At 38.9% G+C, this 21,223-nt stretch overlaps 1 protein-coding gene across 1 annotated transcript; it reads left to right on the top strand.

Annotated features, from left to right (window-relative positions):
* Window positions 1-6,897: 6,897 nt before the first annotated feature.
* On the top strand, window positions 6,898-20,980 carry LOC133999268 (myosin-1B-like). Its single transcript, XM_062438455.1, has 39 exons — window positions 6,898-7,101; window positions 7,538-7,681; window positions 8,164-8,320; window positions 8,404-8,431; window positions 8,529-8,637; window positions 8,719-8,811; window positions 8,905-8,968; window positions 9,058-9,156; window positions 9,254-9,357; window positions 9,911-10,049; window positions 10,145-10,263; window positions 10,801-10,950; window positions 11,030-11,200; window positions 12,010-12,316; window positions 12,476-12,552; window positions 12,839-12,926; window positions 13,022-13,139; window positions 13,216-13,339; window positions 13,434-13,570; window positions 14,387-14,642; window positions 14,731-14,973; window positions 15,052-15,228; window positions 15,322-15,467; window positions 15,675-15,765; window positions 15,874-16,263; window positions 16,341-16,467; window positions 16,567-16,685; window positions 16,767-16,963; window positions 17,038-17,221; window positions 17,534-17,699; window positions 17,781-17,905; window positions 17,993-18,301; window positions 18,385-18,588; window positions 19,613-19,738; window positions 19,809-19,979; window positions 20,298-20,402; window positions 20,498-20,593; window positions 20,681-20,831; window positions 20,910-20,980. The coding sequence occupies exons 1-39, from the start codon at window positions 6,898-6,900 to the stop codon at window positions 20,978-20,980; spliced, it is 5,886 nt and encodes a 1,961-aa protein (XP_062294439.1).
* Window positions 20,981-21,223: the final 243 nt, after the last annotated feature.

The raw sequence follows: 21,223 nt of genomic DNA, 5'->3' as shown, positions 1-21,223 counted from the left end.
TTTCATGGATACTGACATGATTTATAAGGGAGATCATTTCTTATAAAGCAACATTTATCTCTCATTTGAAAATGTTTTCATTAGTTCATGTAGATTTTGGAATATAAAATAAAGACATTTGATGAAAAAAGTCAAATGTCTGGCATGAGCTTAATTGTTACTGTGACTCTATTTAAGCCCATGTGCGCTCCAAATAAGCCCACATCATGATTTATTTACTAAATATATAAAAAATATTGATTTCAAAGAATTAAAAACAGCAATATATGTATTCAGTAACATGTAAAATATTTAAAAATGAGGAAAAAACCCTCCTGAGTAAAATCTTAAAGGTCTGACTTCAGATGTAACCTCCTTTGTAATCATCAACATTTTCATAAGTAACTGTAATTTAACTACAATTTTTTTTAACCCTAACCCTCAGTAACTGTAACTGATTACAGTTTCTTTCAGAGTATCTATAAGTTGAAACTTTGTGCATTTAACAACGATAAACAATGATTAATTTGTCATTATTAAGAAATCTACAGCACGGCAACTTGATTGAAATTTGATTCAAACCTGTAAAATCTGCCAACTCTCTCTTCTAAGGTCAATTTTCCTTTTAAGCCGTCTGGCTAATAGGTTTGTCAATGTGAGGACTGTGAGCAACTCATTTAAAAAAAAAAGTTTATTTACTTGTCCACAATTGAAAGCATAGAGTACAGATCTCACATCAAACCTATACATCTTTGTCTTTATTTCTGCACAGGCTAAGATTTTGGAGCATATTATGCATTCAGTATCTTCATATTGACTCATTAAGCTGATCTCAAACTTTAATTATGAGCAGTTAATGTGCATAAATACAAAAGTAACTCTTTTAGCAGACAAGATTGGAAATTTCCGTACACACCTGTAAAACACTTCCTCTGACACATAAAACAGAAAAGAGTTAAAAATATAAACTGTAGTGGGTCTCTAGTCTCTACTGACCAGATATAAAACCTATCATTCCTGCCTATTGTAGTTTTGAGGCCATTAAAATGAAATTCTTACCATGCTGTTACTGTGTGCTGAAGAGCCAGTCAGTCAACCAGCCTCAGGAAATATGAATGAAGAGACAGCAGGAAACCTCTTACACTTATTGGATGCAAAATGATCCAAACCCTGCAGATATCACAGCTGAAGAGGAAGAAATGGAGAAACACTGAATATGTTTCAAGCGCTAAGTGACTTTTTCTTTTTTCCCTCTCCACCCCCATTTGTACCAAATAAAAGGCCTGGTTTTGATCAATGTGAGACATTTTCTATGAGTCATTGTTGTGTGTCTAACAGATGGACACAAAAGCGGACACTGTCAGACGGAGCTGTGATGTACGGAGACACAACAAGGACTTTTCTGTCTGGCAGCAGCTTGTTCTCGTCTGTTAAATTGAATTGACTCTGAGTATAGTGAGTGTCACTCTGGTCGTCCTCCGCTCAAACACACGAGGTCTTTCTGCTCACAGGAGAATGAAGCCGCTTGTTGATATACTGCAGCACCGGCCGAGGCCTTTAGGCCAAGACTTCAACACTCGTAGTTAACTTTGCAACAGTTTACTACAAACAAGAGCTGTTTACCGGTGTGTAAGATGCAGTTTATTTTTGGGGGGTGTCACGCTGGGAAAAACGCTTCTCTATTAAAGACTCGTTTATTTGAATGCACCAGTAACTATTCATTTATAAACACATGTTTTTATAATCCAAAACTTCCTCAATTTACTTTTATTAGAAACACAATTAAAACACACATATTACACCTGAAACAGTGTGTCGGGTTAATGGTCCGGTAATGATTTGCTGACATCGCTCACATCGTAATCTATGCAGTTATAGTTATTGTTCTTAGTGTAGACGGTCCTTTACATACCTATAATCATATCCAGATCCAACATCTCTCTGTATTTTACTGCTGTATAGGACACACCAGTCTATAAGACGCACCTCACTTTTAAATGACAGAATATTGCATTAAAGGTGAGTCTTCTACACCGGTTTTTACGGTAAATGATCTAAAAACTTAAAGCGCCTGTAGGAGCCTAAATGAAGTTTATTTGAGTTTGACTTATTAGTAATTAAAGGTTAATTTAGTTAAAATGTATGTGGAAAACTTCATTGACATTGTATTTGTGGCATTTTGTTAAAAGATGACTATTGTTGCTTTCTCGTAAGGAGTGGCTGAGCACTTTTGGGGAGGATTACGGGAGGAGTTGGTGTGAGGTTATTCAGTGGATATACAGGCACGTTGCAGGAAAGTTTTTGTTGTTACCAGGCAACCAGTGGTATCAATTTCATCTAACTGTTGGTAAGAAGCTGCTTATATCCCAACATTTTGCAAGCATTCCTGTAATAAGCTCTCTGCAAGTTGTGATTATGCAGGTTGTGATGTAAATATAATTCGTATCTCCCCTTTAAATGTTTAGTTGGTAAAAAAAATAAAAAAAAATAAAAACATAATTCGCATTTTCTCCTCCTCATTCTGTCACCGCTGATCAAAGCAGCTCTGACATAAAAGCCAAAAAAAAAGAAAAAAGAAGAAGCTAAAACTATTTTTGTTACGTTGTCCATTTTATTTCTGATCAAAGGCGCTCGGATGTCCCACTGGAAAGCAAAAAAAAAAAATCTATGAAGAGTTCTAATATTAATGACTTTTACATCTTCCAGACACAAACGTGCTGTTTTTAAGACGAAGGGAAACAACCACATATCAAACTTCTGTGAGTGATCTCTCGCTCCTTCTTAGATCAATAACACTGAATGTGACAGCGTCGGGATGACTGCCAGGATCCAACATGTCTCAGTTTTACCTGCTTTTATTATTACCTACAGATTATCGTTAGAAATAAATCAGCCCCAAGCTTCCTCTAGATTTTTAAGTTTTCTATGTTCTGTCAGTAGAAAAGTGTATGAAGTGTTTATAGTGATTGATGAGGGGGCAAGGGTCATTCCTCTCTGGTGTATCAAGTAATGTTTCTATTGTTTTCACACATGATGAATGCAATGTTTTAATTTTTCCTCCAACTCTGACATTAAGACTGAAATCTTTAAATAATTATTGGACGGATTTCCATTCAATTTGGTGCAGACATCCATCGTCCCGTGATGAATTCAACTGACTTTGGTGATCCTCTGACCTTTCCTCTAGTGCCACCGCCAAGTCAAAGTATCAGTTTCTGTATTAATTTGATTTATGACAATACCTGCAACACTACTGACATTCCCATCAGCCTCAGTTGTACTTTATGTTTAGTGCTAATAAGCAAATATGAGTGATTTCAGATGGTGAACCATGTCTTTATTAGCATCGAGCTCATTGCATGTATGAAGGGGATACCGTGTTCAAAGATTCATAGATTCATTGCTAAAAACGTTGCTCAGTGGTGCATGAATCCTAAAAAAAAGTCTGCCAAGCTTCCTCAAGCTTCTGTGTTTTTGGGCTCAGAGTTTACTCACTAGAGTCTTTCTCCAGCGTCTCCGAGACGGGCCAAGCCGGCTAACACCCAATTGGCTCCTGGTTCACTTGAATAGGGATAAAATAATTGAATCATGTTACACTTTTACATACTGTATGCTACTGGACAAGATCAATCAAATTCTGTTGCCGCTCAGAAAAATGCATTTTTCCTTTTCCAATGACGACTTTTTGGGTCAGTTGTTGGACGTGGAAGTTGGGATTTCACAGTTTGGACAATATGTGAAGTTGGCTTCATAGTCTGGTGCTGTTCCTTGAGGTTTGGAAGTATCACTCTACATATGTATAACCAAGCAAAGCCATTAACTGTTTAAAGTCTTATACCGAGCACAAACTTTTACGGAATTTCCAGAAAATTGACAAAAGGAAATGGAAATAAATGTGCTTTTTTTAAAGGGCACTACTATTATGTAATTACTTATAATTACATAATAAGTACAAGTAATAAGTTGGTTCACCTTGATATACAGTTGTTGGCACTGATTCTGCAGTTTGTGCCATTAAACCATTGCAGAAGAGGACACAATAAGATGGCGTCATTAAGAGAGCAACTTTGAAAGCTCAAACAATGGAATATGACAAATTTCATGTATCATTTTGAGGATGAGGAACATTACAGTTTTCTCATCACTCCACACACATTTGATGCTTTTGTCTCTTCAGTGGACGTTTAATTCACATGCTTCAATTACGTCATTATTTATTCACTAATTGCACTATTAAGCTGTTTTGTTTTTATAAATACATCAACTTTTCCATCGCAACCAAGTGTAAAAACTTTCAGTGTTTCCATGTCACATTTTTTAATGCACAAATTGCTCATAAAAACACTTTTAGTCTTGTTTATATCAGTGGAAATTTACCCTCACACTTAATCCACTTCTTAAATTACCACTTCATAAAAATGCATTACTCACTGACTCAGGATTCAACTCTCCAGATGTCTATTGTCCTCTTCTGTAAGCTTTAAGCTATCCCTGAATAAAAAACCCTTGTTCCACACATGATCAAGTTTTTATATGGTTTCCAAGAAGACAAATAATGCTTTAAAAGGTTTGTATCATCCTTGGTGTTGTGTGATTTTATAAGCTCTTTGGATGGAAAATGGCTCGATGTACGAGTGAGATCAAAGACATGTGATGGAAGAAATGTTTGGTGTCCAGCTGATATTAATCAAAGTGAAACCTAAACCTGGCTGGCAAATCCACTGAGACGCTATGTTAAAATCCTGTCCCTTACCTCACCTTGCTGTGACATTACAGATACAAGACTTGATAACCTCCGACAAAAGCTTCACTTGAAATGTTAGCCAGAAACATCACGGAGCGTCCTCACACACTGAGTAACAATGCACCTCTCACACCGGACTGTTTATTTTGGATGGTTGCCTCAGTCTCATTGTTAAAACAAGTGTATCCCACTCAGGCTTTGATGGCTTTCATTTCCGCGCCAGCTGCCTGCAATAATCCTCTAAAAGAAATATAATCAATCCTCTTCAAATCCACTTTAAAAGGCTGTCTGCCTGTTGGTGTCCGGACACTAATCGCCTTCAGTTTGCTTTATCCACCAAAATAGCTCTCGCAAGACCCTTAAAACACACATGGTAATCAAAGGGTTACTTACTTTTGTTTGAATGTGGACGACATCATAAAGATAGTAAAAATAACTTGTAGTAATGTGTTTAAGTGGTTGATCTTTCTGTAATTTGCAGGATGTTGGCGGAAATAAGTATTGAGGTTGGTTAAATTACTGAGTTACAGTAGAAGAAAATGAAAAAAAGCCACAATGAATTTTGCAGAATTGAAAGATACAACACAATGTGATTTATTCTAAAGTAAATGTATGAAGCAAATATGGAAAAACATCATTAAAAAGCAGTAAAGTCCCGAATTCAGCAAAAACTGTATCTAACAAATCGCTATACAAAGTATTTCAATGCTTCTTATATCGTGCTTAAAATCCAGTTATTTTTAATACATATCTGCATGTTTCTAGATGATTTTATCTAGATTTAAGTGTCATTATCTTGTTTCTACTGCAGTTGCTTGTCTTGTTATTTGTTTTTGTTTCTTACACCCGTGTTTGTATGAGTTTTACATGATTTATTTTGTCATTTGTGCAGAATAACAAGTCATCTGTACACTGAAATGCTTTAGATGAGGCTGGCAAAATGTGTGCTGGCTACACAAAGTAACAATAAGATAAACAATAAAGATACAAGGTGAAACAAAAGACAAAAAAACAAAAAAATTGAAATATTAGATGCTATGAGTATGGCGTGTATGAAAGCAGCAATTCAAATAGTGGATGTAATGTGCAATAACTGCATGCATTTAAGGAACAGAGAGACTATTTCTGTCTTGCACCGTCATTTAAAGTAATGAGTGCAGCGTGTTGCATATTTCAGGTTACAGTTCAGTAATAAAGTGAGTTTAAGTGATGGACGGCGTGCAGGTTTCTTTGGTTCCTTTTATCTGTCTTACTTTATTTTAGCTTAATTTAATTTCCAATTTAACCATTTTAATTATATTTAAATGCCTTGCTTTTATATTCTGTATTGATGCATTTTATGTTTTATGTAAAGCTCTTTGAATTACCTTGTTGTTGAAATGTGCAGTACAAATAAATGTGCCTTGTCTTTACATTCTGATAGAGTTGATCCTACCTGTGGTATGCATTGACATTTTGACATTTATTTCTTTAAAGTCTTCAACAATGTAAACTTCATAGAGTAAAAGCTTTTGAAAACCAGCCAAATGAACATTTTGTGTAAAGGTGAATGTTTTTTGTAGTTAACAGCAGCTCTACTTCGCTCCACATCATGGGATTTTCTACCTTAAAACATTATTTTGTTTTGACTGAAACATAATCCACAAAATTTGTTGTACTATTTCCACAAATTAATGCTCATTCAATCTTTTCCCCATACAAAACTTGAATAGAAAAATGTTATTATACATTAAAGATTGACAAAATGAGACGTTTTATAGTGCAACAGCTATATATAACTGTGTCATGATCCATGCATATCCACGATAAGCAACAGGTTCGTGTAACTCAACCTGTGCATGCCCATGTAAAGGAAGAGGGCTTCACACCAAGGACAATGGAGGGTTATAAAAAGGGACAGTGCAACTGGTTATGCTTGTTATTGCTGCATAATCACATAGGTTAAGTCCGTCATCCTTCAGTATATACAGTAAGAGCTACTGTGCAGGACTTCTGTGTGTCTTTGCATCTTTTCAGAAACCTGTGTTAAACTTTGCTCGACTTATATTCCTCTACAGTCCTTCTTGGTGGAGTCAGTAGGTGAGTATAATGGATTTTTAGATTAAATTTAAAACATTCTTTCGCTGTATGAAATGATTTCAACACTTTTTCTTTATTTGATTCAGGAGGAGAAAATGAGCACAGATGGGGAAATGGCAATTTTTGGGTCAGCTGCCCAGTACTTACGCAAGTCTGAGAAGGAGAGGATAGAGGCTCAGTCTCGGCCGTTTGACAGCAAGATAGCGTGCTTTGTCAGCGATGAGAAAGAGCTGTATGTCAAGGCTGAGATCCAGGACAAGGCAGACGGCAAAGTCACTGTCAAGACCGTGGATGACCGAGTGAGTGGCCTCTGATTAATAGCTTTTATTAGACACTGAACACAGCCAGTGAATATGGCTTTTCTGTAATATGGGATGTCTGACCGTGGCATTATTCCAGTGTGATGTAAAAGGATTTTACACCGCTTCAGGGTGTCCATCTGTAAAACCTGCAATAAAGAACCTGCTGAATTTTATTAGTCTGGCTTTCAACAGAGATATTTAGTGTTGCCTGAAGCTCTAAATGCTGCTGCAGTTTCCAAAAATATATCTTGTGTGAGAATCTTCAGTCCTCATCATGTTTTTAAAGTTCATAAAAATTTAAAGGTCCTTTTCTTGCCGTCAAATATCACCATTTGTCTCAACCTTTAGTTTATATTCTCCCAGTGTCTTAAACTTTTACCATCATTCTGCTTCACATTTAAGTAAAACACACACTTCTGTTCCTGTTTCCTAGACTTTAACCGTCAAGGAGGACCAAGTGTTTCCCATGAACCCGCCGAAGTTTGATAAGATCGAGGACATGGTGATGATGACGTTCCTCCACGAGCCCGCAGTGTTGTACAACCTCAAGGAGCGCTATGCTGCATGGATGATCTATGTAAGTCTTTCACAGAATATGAGCTGTATAAATAGTATAGATTCATTCAGTGTGTAAACCAGAACTTAATATTTTGTATTCTGGGGAAAAAAACAGGGACTGGGGTGCGATAACTCCTCAATTTTTCCAATGAAGCTCCATAATGAAATTGCAATGACATTGATTTAATGAGCCAGATCTTTTTATGCATTTTAATAGTCAATCTGTCCAAAATTGAGGTTTATTGCAATTCTGATAATTTGCTTCTTCCTCCAGTCAACTCAAACCCACACATTAACTAAAACACAGCCTTGTAGTGTTCATGGAGGCTGAGCACAGTTTAAAGTCCTGTCCTTTAAATTTCTCTACATTCCAATTTAAGTGCATTTTAATCTGTTATTATGTTCACAGTATGGGATAAAACATGTTAATGATATCTATCTTGCTGCCACTTGCTGCTAAACTTTTGCCACATCCTGAGATTTACTGTGTTTTCCATGCAGACCTACTCTGGACTCTTCTGTGTCACTGTGAATCCCTATAAATGGCTGCCGGTCTACAACCCCGAGGTGGTCCAGGCCTATAGAGGGAAGAAGAGGATGGAGGTCCCTCCTCACATCTTCGCCCTGTCCGATAACGCCTACCAGTTCATGCTCACGGGTACACCAGCAAGCCAAAATCACTTCAAACTTGTATTTATAATGTATCTCTCTCATGTAACTCTCTTCTCTTTTGTTGTCCAGATCGTGAAAATCAGTCAATACTCATCACGTAAGCAGCTGCAGCAGAGATGTTGTACATTTGTTGACAATGTTCTGACAGATCAAAACAATCAAAATCTGAAATATGTGTTTTTGCTTTTGCTTAGGGGAGAATCGGGTGCAGGAAAAACTGTCAACACTAAACGTGTCATTCAGTACTTTGCAACAATCGCAGTGTCTGCAGACAAGAAGAAAGAGATGAATAGTAAAATGAAGGTAAGGCTGACGCAGGTTTTTGACAGGCAGTTTTACGGAGAGGAGTGGGTGTCAGATTTAAAAGTTTTTTCTCTTAACCAGGGGACTCTGGAGGATCAGATCATCCAGGCCAATCCGCTGTTGGAAGCTTTTGGAAATGCCAAGACTGTGAGGAATGACAACTCTTCTCGCTTTGTGAGTGAGCCCAAGGGACTTCGTTCTGATTTGACGTACCACTTTTTTTCTTGTTTAAACACAGACTTAAGATGTCACCTTTTTGTTGAATAGGGTAAATTTATTCGAATACACTTTGGCACGACTGGTAAACTGTCATCTGCAGATATTGAAACATGTAAGTTCATACAAATCCTTTTTTTAATATCAACTGTTAAATTATATATTTCCCCAACGACATTTAATTTGAACTTTTCTTACTCAAAGATCTGCTGGAGAAATCAAGAGTGTCATTTCAGCTTTCAGCTGAGAGGAGTTATCATATCTTTTATCAACTTACCTGCAACAAGAAGCCTGAACTTATAGGTAATTTGATTAATCACCTTGTTATAATGTCATCATTCTATTTCTCTTTTTAATTCACTCAGACAAGCAAGTTTTAACTTGATTTCTTTCACTTCAGATCTGCTGCTCATCACCACCAACCCCTACGACTTTACCTACATCAGTCATGGGGAGATCAGCGTCAAAAGCATAAATGACGCTGAGGAGTTAATGGCTACAGATGTGAGTAAATAATAATCAATATTTATATGAAATGTCAATGTGTAATGTGAACGTCACCTGTAGTGATGAACCTACAGAGAACTAGTAGTGACTCTGCAGCTTTCCTCAGCTTCATAGTTAGTTTCAGCTCATTGTTTAACTGTCCAGCTGCAACTTAACTGTGTTGGTTTACTCTCAGCGCTCTCATAGCCTGGTTTTCAGAGAAAAAGCTGTAAAAACTCACTATACATTATCTGCTCAGCACCAAACAGTAAACAGACACAGTTAGCTGTAGACTAGCTGGTGAACATAGAGGAGCATTTATCAACTAAAGAGCCAGATATTTCCCTCAGGAGTTGGTAGAGAGCAAAAACAGATCTTAAAAGAGAGTGAATATTGGACTTACATTCATCAGGTGGACAGAAACACGACTCCAGATTAATGATAATGTTGCTCCGTAACTGTTGGATGTGGGAAAAAGCAACTGATTGCTAACAAGTTGTTTCCACTGCCCCAAGTTGCCAAATATCATTCATGCAGGTTTAAATCTGTTGTTGTCTATTTTATGACACAGGAGAGCTTTGATATTCTGGGCTTCAGTGCTGATGAGAAAATGTCCATCTACAAGCTGACTGGTGCTGTGATGCATTATGGGAACATGAAGTTCAAGCAGAAACAGCGGGAGGAGCAGGCAGAGCCCGATGGCACTGAGGGTCAGGACCTGCATTAAGTTTTATGCTGTCACGCAACTAAAGAAAACGGGTATGAAAAGTTGTCTGGTGGAGATTTTACTTTTCTTTCTGTACAGAGGCTGATAAAGCAGCATATCTGATGGGCCTGAACTCTGCTGATCTGCTGAAAAACCTCTGCTATCCCAGAGTGAAGGTTGGAAATGAGTATGTGACCAAAGGACAAAGTGTGCAGCAGGTCAGTATTAACATCTGCTCAGTACTGATCACCAAATTTCTCCTACTCATCTATGGTAATTTTTGGCAAAACAGCATAAGCCATCAGACACTACGACTGACTCCTCTAACTCAACTAGACACTTACTAGCCTATCAATAATAATGCTAAAAAACAACCTACAATGCAACAGCAAATAAAACGTTTTTAAGCTAGAGAAAAGGGAGACTTTAAAAAGGTTTTACAAAAATCAAAACAAGCTGTTTTGTTGGGATTGTGTGATGCTTAAAACTGTTTATTGTTACGTTTTTTGCAGCGGCTAAGCAGGTGTCGATAGTGTTTTTGAAATTTCTCCCATTACCAAATAGGAAGACAAAAGTCCCACACTCCAGCATTAACTTCTCATCACAGTCTCTCCCCTTAAAATTGGGGGACTGTGAATAAAAAGGGCTTCAGTTCTTTCTGTTCCACTGTTTTTTCTTTGATCCTTCATATTAATTTGCCAGCATAAAGAGCCAACCAACCAAAACATGTGTGACTGAACTTTACCTCTTTCTAGGTGTACAACTCCATTGGTGCTCTTGCACGATCGGTCTACGAGAAGATGTTTCTGTGGATGGTCATACGAATCAACAAGCAGCTGGACACCAAACAACCCAGACAACACTTCATTGGAGTTCTTGATATTGCTGGTTTTGAAATATTTGATGTAAGTGTTTAAAATTCTGTATTTTCCATTGGTTCACTAAATTCAAGTATTTTTTCCAATATATACTGTTTATCTTTAGTATAACAGCATGGAGCAACTCTGCATTAATTTCACCAATGAGAAGCTGCAACAGTTTTTCAACCACCACATGTTTGTGCTGGAGCAAGAAGAATACAAAAAGGAAGGGATTGACTGGGAGTTCATCGACTTTGGTATGGACCTGGCAGCCTGCATTGAGCTCATTGAGAAGGTATTGTGTAATTTAAAGTATTGGCTTAAAAGGAAGTTAAACGATTTGGCTGGCAATTTTCTATCTACTTTGAGGTCCACTTTTCATACCATTAACGGACAGTAAAGCAAGACTATGTAACTTTTGAAAGAATTATGAAATGATAGTGCCACCTACGAGTATTGTGTGTGTAACCGAAGCCTGATATATCTTATTCCTCTGTGCCGTAGAGCTCTGTTGTTGTCCAAAAACAATTAAAGACACATCAATGAGCCACACAGCTGCACTGGATGACATGTTCCTCCATTAAGAAGAGTTTGGGTTCATTAGTTTGTTTAGAAATGGCGCCAAAGACAAGCAATCAGGTTTTGAGTCTCCAGAGAGTAGTTCTTTGTGTTACGTATTATAATCAAAAGGTTGTGATTTGCAGCACAATGAGCTCATGAAGCTCTGTAATCAGATCTGCATTCCCACACGATGTCAGTAGCATCTGCTTTATACAGAACTACTCTCTGGAGACTGAAAACTTGATGGTTGTTTTAGTCTTTGGAGCCATTTTTTTTAAACAAACTAATATAACTACAGTTTTTTGTGGTGAAAGAATATGTCACCCAGTGCAACAGTGTGACTCATTGATGTGTTTTTAATAGTTTTTGGACAACAATGGTCTACGGCACAGAGGAATAAGATATATCAGGCTTTGGATACACACACAATACTTGTAAATTGAATAATTCATTGTTGGTTTGGCTCTGCACATGAGATTTACCAGCCATATCCTTTAAATGTTGAAACTGTGATATTATGAATAAAAGCAGTTTTTCTCCTAGCCAATGGGGATTTTCTCCATCCTCGAGGAAGAGTGCATGTTCCCAAAATCAACAGACAACTCTTTCAAGAACAAACTGTATGACCAACATCTTGGCAAGAACAACTGCTTCTTGAAGCCCAAAACAGTGAAAGGCAAGCCTGAGGCTCACTTCACCTTGATGCACTACGCTGGCGCTGTTGACTACAACATCACCGGCTGGCTGGAGAAGAACAAAGACCCACTAAATGAGTCTGTGGTGCAGCTTTACCAGAAATCTTCAGTCAAAATACTGTCAATGTTTTATGCAAGCTTCTCTGGAACAGATGGTAACTTTACATTTCATATTATTTTATTAGCAATCCTCATTTCTTGCCCCCAGCATCCTTGATTAGCACCCAATTATAGTTAGTTTTTGCTATAATTGTGGAAAGCAGAACAAACAGAGTGGTGATGCTAATAAGAATAAAAATAAATCATCAATGCAGATCCAGCTGCAGGAGGAACAAAGAAAGGATCCAAGAAGAAAGGAGCATCTTTCCAAACAGTGTCCGCTGTGTTCAGGGTAACATGCCAAAACGTTTTTTCTGACATTTTAAAATTAAGATTGTTTATCTTTCCATTGTATTAAACATTTTAAAAAATCAATTAAAACCACTACACTGCAACTAAAATCCAAATCTCTTCCTCACAGACTGAATGCAGTTATAACCTGTTTGGTGTTTTGCTCATTTGACAAGTGAAAAAGAAACATGCCTCAGTATTTAATTATTAATTAACTTATTTGTTTCAGTCTTAATTAAGCAATTACACTCAAAAACTCAAAAGTTCACAGGTAACTTTTCTTACAGGAGAATTTGGGGAAGCTCATGACCAATCTGAGAACAACCCATCCTCACTTTGTCCGGTGCCTGATACCAAATGAGACCAAAACACCAGGTCATTCAATCCTTGTATATACACTGATAATACATTATGTGGCATATTTCATATAGAATCACTTAGATATTAACAAATTCCTGCCTTCATCACAGGCGCTATGGAAAACCACCTGGTTATCCACCAGCTACGCTGCAACGGTGTGCTGGAGGGAATCCGCATCTGTAGGAAAGGATTTCCAAGCAGACTTCTATACGGGGATTTCAAGCAGAGGTAAATAAAGCTTTACATGTAAATATTTGATTGATCAACATCATCATACTCTGAGCTATCAATTCCTTTTTTACAGATACAGGATTCTTAATGCCAGCGCAGTTCCAGAGGGACAGTTTATGGATAACAAAAAAGCTGCAGAGAAACTGCTGGGCTCCATTGATGTGGATCACACGCAGTACAAGTTTGGACACACTAAGGTTTTCATTTGTTTCTGCACACTGGTTGAAATGGTAGACAAGTACTGGAGATATGCTATATACTGAGAAATACTTTACCTGTCTGTGATTTCAGGTGTTTTTTAAAGCAGGTCTGCTGGGCACTTTGGAGGAAATGAGAGATGAGCGGTTAGCCCAGGTTGTGATGTCCACTCAGGCGCTGTGTCGCGGATACCTCATCCGGCTGGAGTATCAGAAGATGATGGCTAGAAAGTAATCATTAATACTGCTATAAAGTTGTACTGAGGAATGCCACATGTTGGCATTAATAATAGTACGTCAAAGGTAACAATACCTGCTTTTTAGACAAGATTTTGGAAATACTGAACAAATAAAGCTAACATTTTCTAAATATATTAAAGTAAAATCATGAATTTCATATTATATTTATTGATCTAACTGTTCAATTATATTTAACATTATCTTATCTCCCTAGTTAGACAAAATGAGCGTAACTCAAGGTCTACTTAATAGCTTTTTGCAGAGCTTCTAAAGCTGACATATCATGCTTTTTTTGATTTTCTGTCATTTATATGTAGACTGTTATATTATATGTATAATGTCAGATGTCTTTGTTAAACATGGTCAAAGGTCCAAAGAGTTAAGGTGAAGAATCAACCTTAACGATCAACTTTATCTCTGTACTATACATTGGGGAAAAAAACACTAAATTATTTTAATTTAAATTATTTAATTAGAGTTTTTTGCCTAAATACTGTCAAATTGAATATACAAATATATCAGAATCATCATTTAAAAAACCCAGCATGTGTTATATGTGTGTAATCACAGAATATACATTTCTCTTCATGTCATTAAACCCTCAAATTCCCAAAAATGTTACACAAGACATGACCTCAGAGTTGTCATTAATAAGTACTGTATAGCAGTAATGAAGACAGATATGTTGGTCACATGTTCCCTGGATGAAAAGTAAAGAAAAACTGAAACAGGGTGGAAAATATTTGGCAGTAATGTAAAATATATGCATTTTAACTTAAGTAAACTTAACCTGCTTTACATTGACAGGGAGTCAATCTACACCATCCAGTATAACTTCCGTTCCTTCATGAACGTCAAACACTGGCCGTGGATGAAGCTGTACTTTAAGCTCAAACCTCTCCTGAAGAGTGCCGAGGCAGAGAAGGAAATGGCCCAAATGAAGGTGGATTTCACGAAGCTCAAAGAAGACCTGGCCAAATCAGAAAACCGTCGGAGGGAGATTGAAGAAAAAATGGTCTCCATTGTACAAGAGAAGAATGATCTTCTCCTACAAGTCCAGGCTGTAAGTTAAACCAAAGCATTCATGGGTTAATTAGAGTTTGTACTTTTGGATGTTTCGTTGTAATATTGGTGCACAAACTTGACATCAGGAGTCAGATAACCTGCTGGATGCAGAGGAGAGATGTGAAGGATTCATCAAAAGCAAGATCCAACTGGATGCCAAGCTGAAGGAGGTGATGGAGAGACTGGAAGATGAGGAGGAGGTAAACGCTGAGCTGACCGCCAAGAAGCGGAAACTTGAGGATGAGTCCTCTGAGCTGAAGAGTGACATTGACGACTTAGAGCTCACCTTAGCCAAAGTGGAGAAGGAGAAACACGCTGTAGAAAACAAGGTAATATTATATCTTTTATGCTGTTTATCACTGTTGTTTGATTATGTTTAACGATATTTGTCTTACTCTTGATTGAAGGTGAAAAACCTGACTGAAGAAATTATGAGCCAAGATGAGAACATCGCCAAACTGTCCAAAGAGAAGAAAGCCTTGCAGGAAGCCCATCAGCAAACACTGGATGATCTACAGTCAGAAGAGGATAAAATAAACACTCTGACCAAAGCCAAAAGCAAATTAGACCAGCAGGTAGATGAGGTGAGTCATCGCACATACAGTTAAAGACTGGACAGGTATCAGTAATGGAGCAAAACCGTTTTTTTAATGTGAAGACTGTGCTCGTGATTTTAGCTGGAAGGTTCGCTGGAACAAGAGAAGAAGATCCGAGTGGAGCTGGAGAGAGCCAAGAGAAAGCTGGAGGGGGATCTGAAACTTGCTCAAGAGTCCATAGTGGATCTGGAAAATGAGACGCAGCAGCTGGATGAAAAGCTCAAAAAGTAAGTGTCAATGTTTCCACCATTTTGGAAAGACTGATGAAAGAAACCCTTTATACATTTTATAGTTCAGTACAACTTTCTATTGATAATGTTTTAGCTTAGTGTTTCGCAGTTTCATAAAATGCATTTATTTCTTTGGTGCATTGTCAGAGATTTGCAGTGGCTCATTGAAATAAACGGCAGGCTTCACTTCACTTAATTTTACAGGAAAGACTTTGAGCTTTCACAGCTACAGACGAAGATAGAGGATGAGCAGGCGCTTGGTGCACAGCTACAGAAGAAAATAAAAGAGCTCCAGGTGAAGAAATTCAATCTCTGGTTTGGGTTTGAGGTGATATTACAAAGATAAATGGCTTCAGCTGGCTTATACATCTAAGATTACATCATTGCAATCTCCTATCTGCAGGCCAGAATTGAGGAGCTCGAGGAGGAAACTGAGGCTGAGCGCTCGGCCCGAGCCAAAGTAGAGAAGCAGAGGTCCGATCTCTCCAGGGAGCTGGAGGAGGTCACCGAGAGGCTGGAGGAGGCCGGAGGAGCCACCGCCGCTCAGGTTGAGATGAACAAAAAGCGGGAAGCTGAGTTCGTCAAACTGCGCAGAGAGCTAGAGGAATGTTCGCTGCAACACGACGCCACCTCAGCCGCCCTGCGCAAGAAACATGCGGACAGTGTGGCTGAACTGGGAGAACAGCTCGATAACATCCAGAGGGTCAGACAGAAACTGGAGAAGGAGAAGAGCGAGTTGATGCTGGAGGTGGACGACTTATCGAGCAACATGGAGACCATGGCCAAAGCAAAGGTTAGGTTCCACTTCCTGTAAGATGTGTGCTGTAAAAGATGACATGCAATAAATATTTTATTTCCTCAAATTTGAAGGTGAATTTCGAGAAAATGTGCCGCTCACTTGAAGATCAACTGAATGAGGCCAAAACCAAAGAGGAAGAGCATCAGAGACTTATTAATGACCTTTCAAGCCAGAGAGCTCGGCTGCAGACAGAAAATGGTCAGAAGTATTTTAGAATATCTGAGCAATCAAGCAAGTTGTCACATACAGTCACAGATGACGAGGCTCTAATTGATTTTTTTCCCCTTTATCATCCAGCTGAAATGTCTCGCCAGCTTGAAGAAAAAGAGTCCTTAATGTCACAGCTAACTCGGGGAAAACAAGCTTTCATTCAGCAGATCGAGGAGCTGAAAAGGCTTCATGAAGAGGAGATGAAGGTAATGTCTGACTAAAGAGACAAGCATGATATTTTAAAGATGCAGCTAATTGTTTGTGCTGTTTCTGTCATTTCTTTTCAGGCAAAAAATTCCCTGGCACACGGTTTGCAGTCATCTCGACATGACTGTGAGCTGCTGAGAGAGCAGTACGAGGAGGAACAGGAGGCCAAAGCTGAGCTGCACCGCTGCCTGTCTAAGGTGAACAGCGAGGTGGCTCAGTGGAGAAACAAATACGAGACCGACGCCATCCAACGCACCGAGGAACTCGAGGAGGCAAAGTGAGAACAAACTCCACATCAGTTCAACACAAAATGAAATCCCATGTGATGTTACAGTATCTGTTCTCCTACAGGAAGAAGCTGGCACTGCGACTACAGGATGCAGAAGAAGCTGTGGAGGCCGTTAACTCCAAGTGCTCTTCTCTTGAGAAGACGAAGCAGCGGCTGCAGGGAGAGGTGGAGGACTTAATGATGGACGTCGAGAGGTCCAATGCTGCTGCCGCTGCCTTGGACAAGAAGCAGAGAAATTTCGACAAGGTTTTACTCTTCAGACAAAAAATAATTGGCTGGTTTTACATGACAGTCCTAGATGTGCAGTTCAACATTACTTCTGCTCTTCAAATCTGGTGAAACATGGCTTGAAAAAACCTTGACAGAGCAAAAAGTTTATGTTGACATGTGTTGAATTGGTTTTCCAGAGTATAGCGGGGTATTACAGCTAATATATGGCTGTTAATCTCTGTTATTGATTACATATGCAAAGGTTGATCAGTTATTTCTCCAAAATAATCCTGACCAGGTCACATCTTTGGCTTAAACATTCACCTGTCAAATGTCTTGTACCTGAAGGTTGTGGCTGAGTGGAAGCAGAAATATGAGGAAGGTCAGGCAGAACTGGAGTCGGCTCTAAAAGAGGTGCGTTCCTCGGGCACTGAGAACTTCAAGATGAAGAACGCCTTCGAAGAATGTCTGGAACAAGTGGAGACACTCAAACGGGAAAATAAAAACCTTCAACGTATGTCAAGGCTATTTTTGCATCTAATGTCAGGTATAGCAGTTAAATGGTAGAAACAATCACATTTCCTTTTTGTTTCAGAGGAAATAATGGATATTACTGAGCAGTTAGGGGAGACGGGCAAAACCATCCATGAGCTTGAGAAATCAAAGAAACAGGGTGAACAGGAGAAGTTGGAGGCCCAGAGCGCTTTGGATGAGGCAGAGGTAAAGAACAAGAAACATATCCAAATCATACTTAAACATACTCCTCCGTTTCTGGTCTTTATCACTGCATGCTGTCTCTGTACTCAGGCCTCCCTGGAGCACGAGGAGTCCAAGATCCTGCGAGTGCAGCTGGAGCTGAACCAGGTAAAGTCCGAGGTGGACAAGAAGATAGCCGAGAAGGACGAAGAGATCGAACAGCTGAAGAGAAACAGCCAGCGAATCATCGACACCATGCAAAGCAACTTGGATGCCGAGGTGCGGAGCAGGAACGACACCCTGAGAGTCAAGAAGAAGATGGAGGGCGACCTCAACGAGATGGAGGTTCAGCTGAGCCACACTAACAGGCAGGCGGCCGAGGCTCAGAAACAACTGAGAAACATCCAAGTTCAGCTGAAGGTGAGCCTCGTAAGAGAAGAACATCTACACACTGACTGAATTTACTTTACTGACACAGACATCTCATTTTATTTACTCTTCAGGAGGTTCAGATTCACCTGGATGATGTCCTGAGAAACAACGAAGACTTGAAAGAGCAGGTGGGCATGTCTGAGCGGAGAAGCAACCTCGTACAGGCTGAAATGGAGGAAATCAGAGCCGCTATGGAGCAAACTGAGAAGAGCCGCAAGTTAGCCGAGCAAGAGCTGCTGGACGCCAGCGAGAGAGTGCAGCTACTTCACTCACAGGTTCAACTTTATCATGTTTTCATCCGTTTTTATTTCAAAAGTAGCCTCATAGATGAACTCTCTCTCTATCAGTTGAGTTTTTGCTACAAAGTAAAATGATTATGTACATCCTGCATAAATCAGATGATAATTGAGACTTGCTGCATTTCCAAACTGTCAAAGCTTCTTATGTGTAAAATTATGCATGATTCCACATCTACATGACCCAGTTGGAAAGTTTTGGATTACATCATTTTTTATAAAGAAATGTTGCCATATTCTTTCACACATCTAGTGTAGATAAAATAAACACAAGGCTCCTATAAATCCTTCTGTATTTAACCAGGAGAGGAATTAAAACCACAGTGTCATCATGCTGTTTGAACACTGCGTGCTGCTGACACCTTACATTAAATTTAAATGTGTGCTTTCTAACACTTCATCCTACTCGACCAGAACAGATTTGTCTTTCACAAACACAAATACAGTCAAACAGAAACAGTGTGTCAATGCCATTTTTTCCAGGGCAACAACAACAAACAGACCTTTCAATCATGCATAAAGCCATAAAGTCACAAAATGTAACACAGAGCTTCACAATCACTTTAAAAAGAGCTTTAACTCTTTTAGCCCTCACTCACTAATTAACCATGACATCTGTCCTCAGATTTAACCCTATAAATAGTTTTTATTCCTTTATCCCTTCCAATAAATTAAAATAAATGAACACAACATGCAAGCCTATGTTTCCACTGCTCCAGTTAAAAGTTCCCTAGTAAAGAATCCTGAAAAACTGGCTCATGTTTAAACCTAATTGTTACCTTTTTTATCCAGTTAGAAAAACTGAAGCAAAAGACTAAACATGCAGGTGGTGCAGCCACCCAATTAGGTATAAGTGTCCAATTTGTCTTAATGAAGAAGAGAGCCGTGAATCATCTGTGCAGCCTACTTGAAATGACATCTGCCTCAAGCTAATTTCTCACATACATACATAATAGTGCTATTATATTGTACTGTATGCTGTATATTTGCACGTATCTTACAGAACACCAGCCTGCTCAACAGTCGTAAAAAGATGGAGGCTGATCTGTCTCAGATTCAGAGTGAGATGGATGATAGCGTCCAAGCAGCCAGGAACGCAGAAGAGAAAGCCAGGAAGGCCATCACAGATGTAAGTACGTGTATTTTTATTTTTTACATCTGGGGAAAAAAAGCAGCAATCTAATAACCATGTATTCTAGGCTGCCATGATGGCTGAGGAGCTGAAGAAAGAGCAGGACACCAGCGCTCACCTGGAGAGGATGAAGAAGAACCTGGAGATGACGGTGAAAGACCTGCAGCAGCGTCTGGACGAGGCGGAGAACCTCGCCATGAAGGGCGGAAAGAAGCAGCTCCAGAAACTGGAAGCAAGGGTAAAAAAATAAAGATCTATTGAAGTTGTTTTGCTTCATATTCAAACAATTATTTGGGTGGCAGTCATGGCACAACTTCACCTACTTTCAAGGTTCATGGAGAAGGAAAAAAAGAAAGTCAAAACTACAGCACAGAACTTTATTAATAGACGCATTTCAGCTTGCAGCCTTCATCAGGGTCCAAAAGAGGAAGCTGTTGAAAGTGTGTAAGCATGTAAAATGTTACCATTACAGGCGAGGATGATCAGAGTTTGTTTAATCCTCACAGCCAATTAAAGAAAGGTCTTTTTTCCAAGATTACAATTCCTCATTTTGCAGGTGCGAGAGCTGGAAAATGAAGTTGAAACAGAACAAAGACACGGCTCAGACGCTGTGAAAGGAGTGCGTAAACTTGAGCGGAGGATTAAGGAGCTCACCTATCAGGTACATTTCATTCTTTTACATGCAAAGACTTGACATTTTGGTCATAATTGTGGAGTTTTTGTAACATATTTGTTTTCTATTATTCATAAAATCAGTCTGAAGAGGACAAGAAAAACATGACGAGGCTGCAGGAGCTGGTGGACAAACTCCAACTGAAAGTCAAAGCATACAAGAGGCAGGCAGAAGAAGCTGTGAGTGACTTTGTTTTGTTGGACTCTCACTCTGGAAATACTCCAACAGTTTGTTTTTTTATTAATCAGTTATTTGATACCCAACAGGAAGAGCAAGCCAACACTCTTATAACGAAGCTGAGGAAGGTGCAGCACGAGCTGGAGGAGGCCGAGGAGCGCGCCGACATCGCCGAATCCCAGATCAATAAGATGAAAGTCAAGAGTCGTGACATGAGCAAGGTGAGTCAGTCAGCTCCAGGTAACAAACAGCATCTTATAAATACTTTCACAAGAGGGAAACGTCTATAATCTGCTGTCTGTTTCATTTTCTCACCAGACAAAAGACAGTGGAGAATAATCATCGGCTGCCACATAGAAGATAAAGTCTGCTGTGTGTCTGTAGAGTGAAGCACTGTAGTCTTTGGAAATGTAATAGATTACAGATTACTACATACCATATTTAAAATGTAATACGTAATGTAACTATTTCAATTACTTAATCAGTGTAATGTAACTCATTACATTTGATTACTAATTTTCTAACCAATGTTTTCAGCTGTTAGGGTAAGTGTTCCCTCCTTCATTCCTTCCTTCCTTCTTTCCTTCATTCCTTCCTTCCATCTGTCCTTCATTCCTTCCTTCCATCTGTCC

Source organism: Scomber scombrus, chromosome 18, assembly GCF_963691925.1.
Source record: "Scomber scombrus chromosome 18, fScoSco1.1, whole genome shotgun sequence".
NCBI lineage: Eukaryota > Metazoa > Chordata > Actinopteri > Scombriformes > Scombridae > Scomber > Scomber scombrus.
This window is presented reverse-complemented; position numbering and strand designations above follow the sequence as displayed.

Excerpts from the sequence above, each read along its gene's own strand:
- LOC133999268 (XM_062438455.1), top strand. The coding sequence starts at position 6,898 with ATGAGCACAGATGGGGAAATGGCAATTTTTGGGTCAGCTGCCCAGTAC. Across the intron at positions 8,321-8,403 it reads CTACCAGTTCATGCTCACGG|ATCGTGAAAATCAGTCAATA; the intron begins GTACACCAGCAA and ends TTTGTTGTCCAG. Across the intron at positions 16,264-16,340 it reads AGACCATGGCCAAAGCAAAG|GTGAATTTCGAGAAAATGTG; the intron begins GTTAGGTTCCAC and ends TCAAATTTGAAG.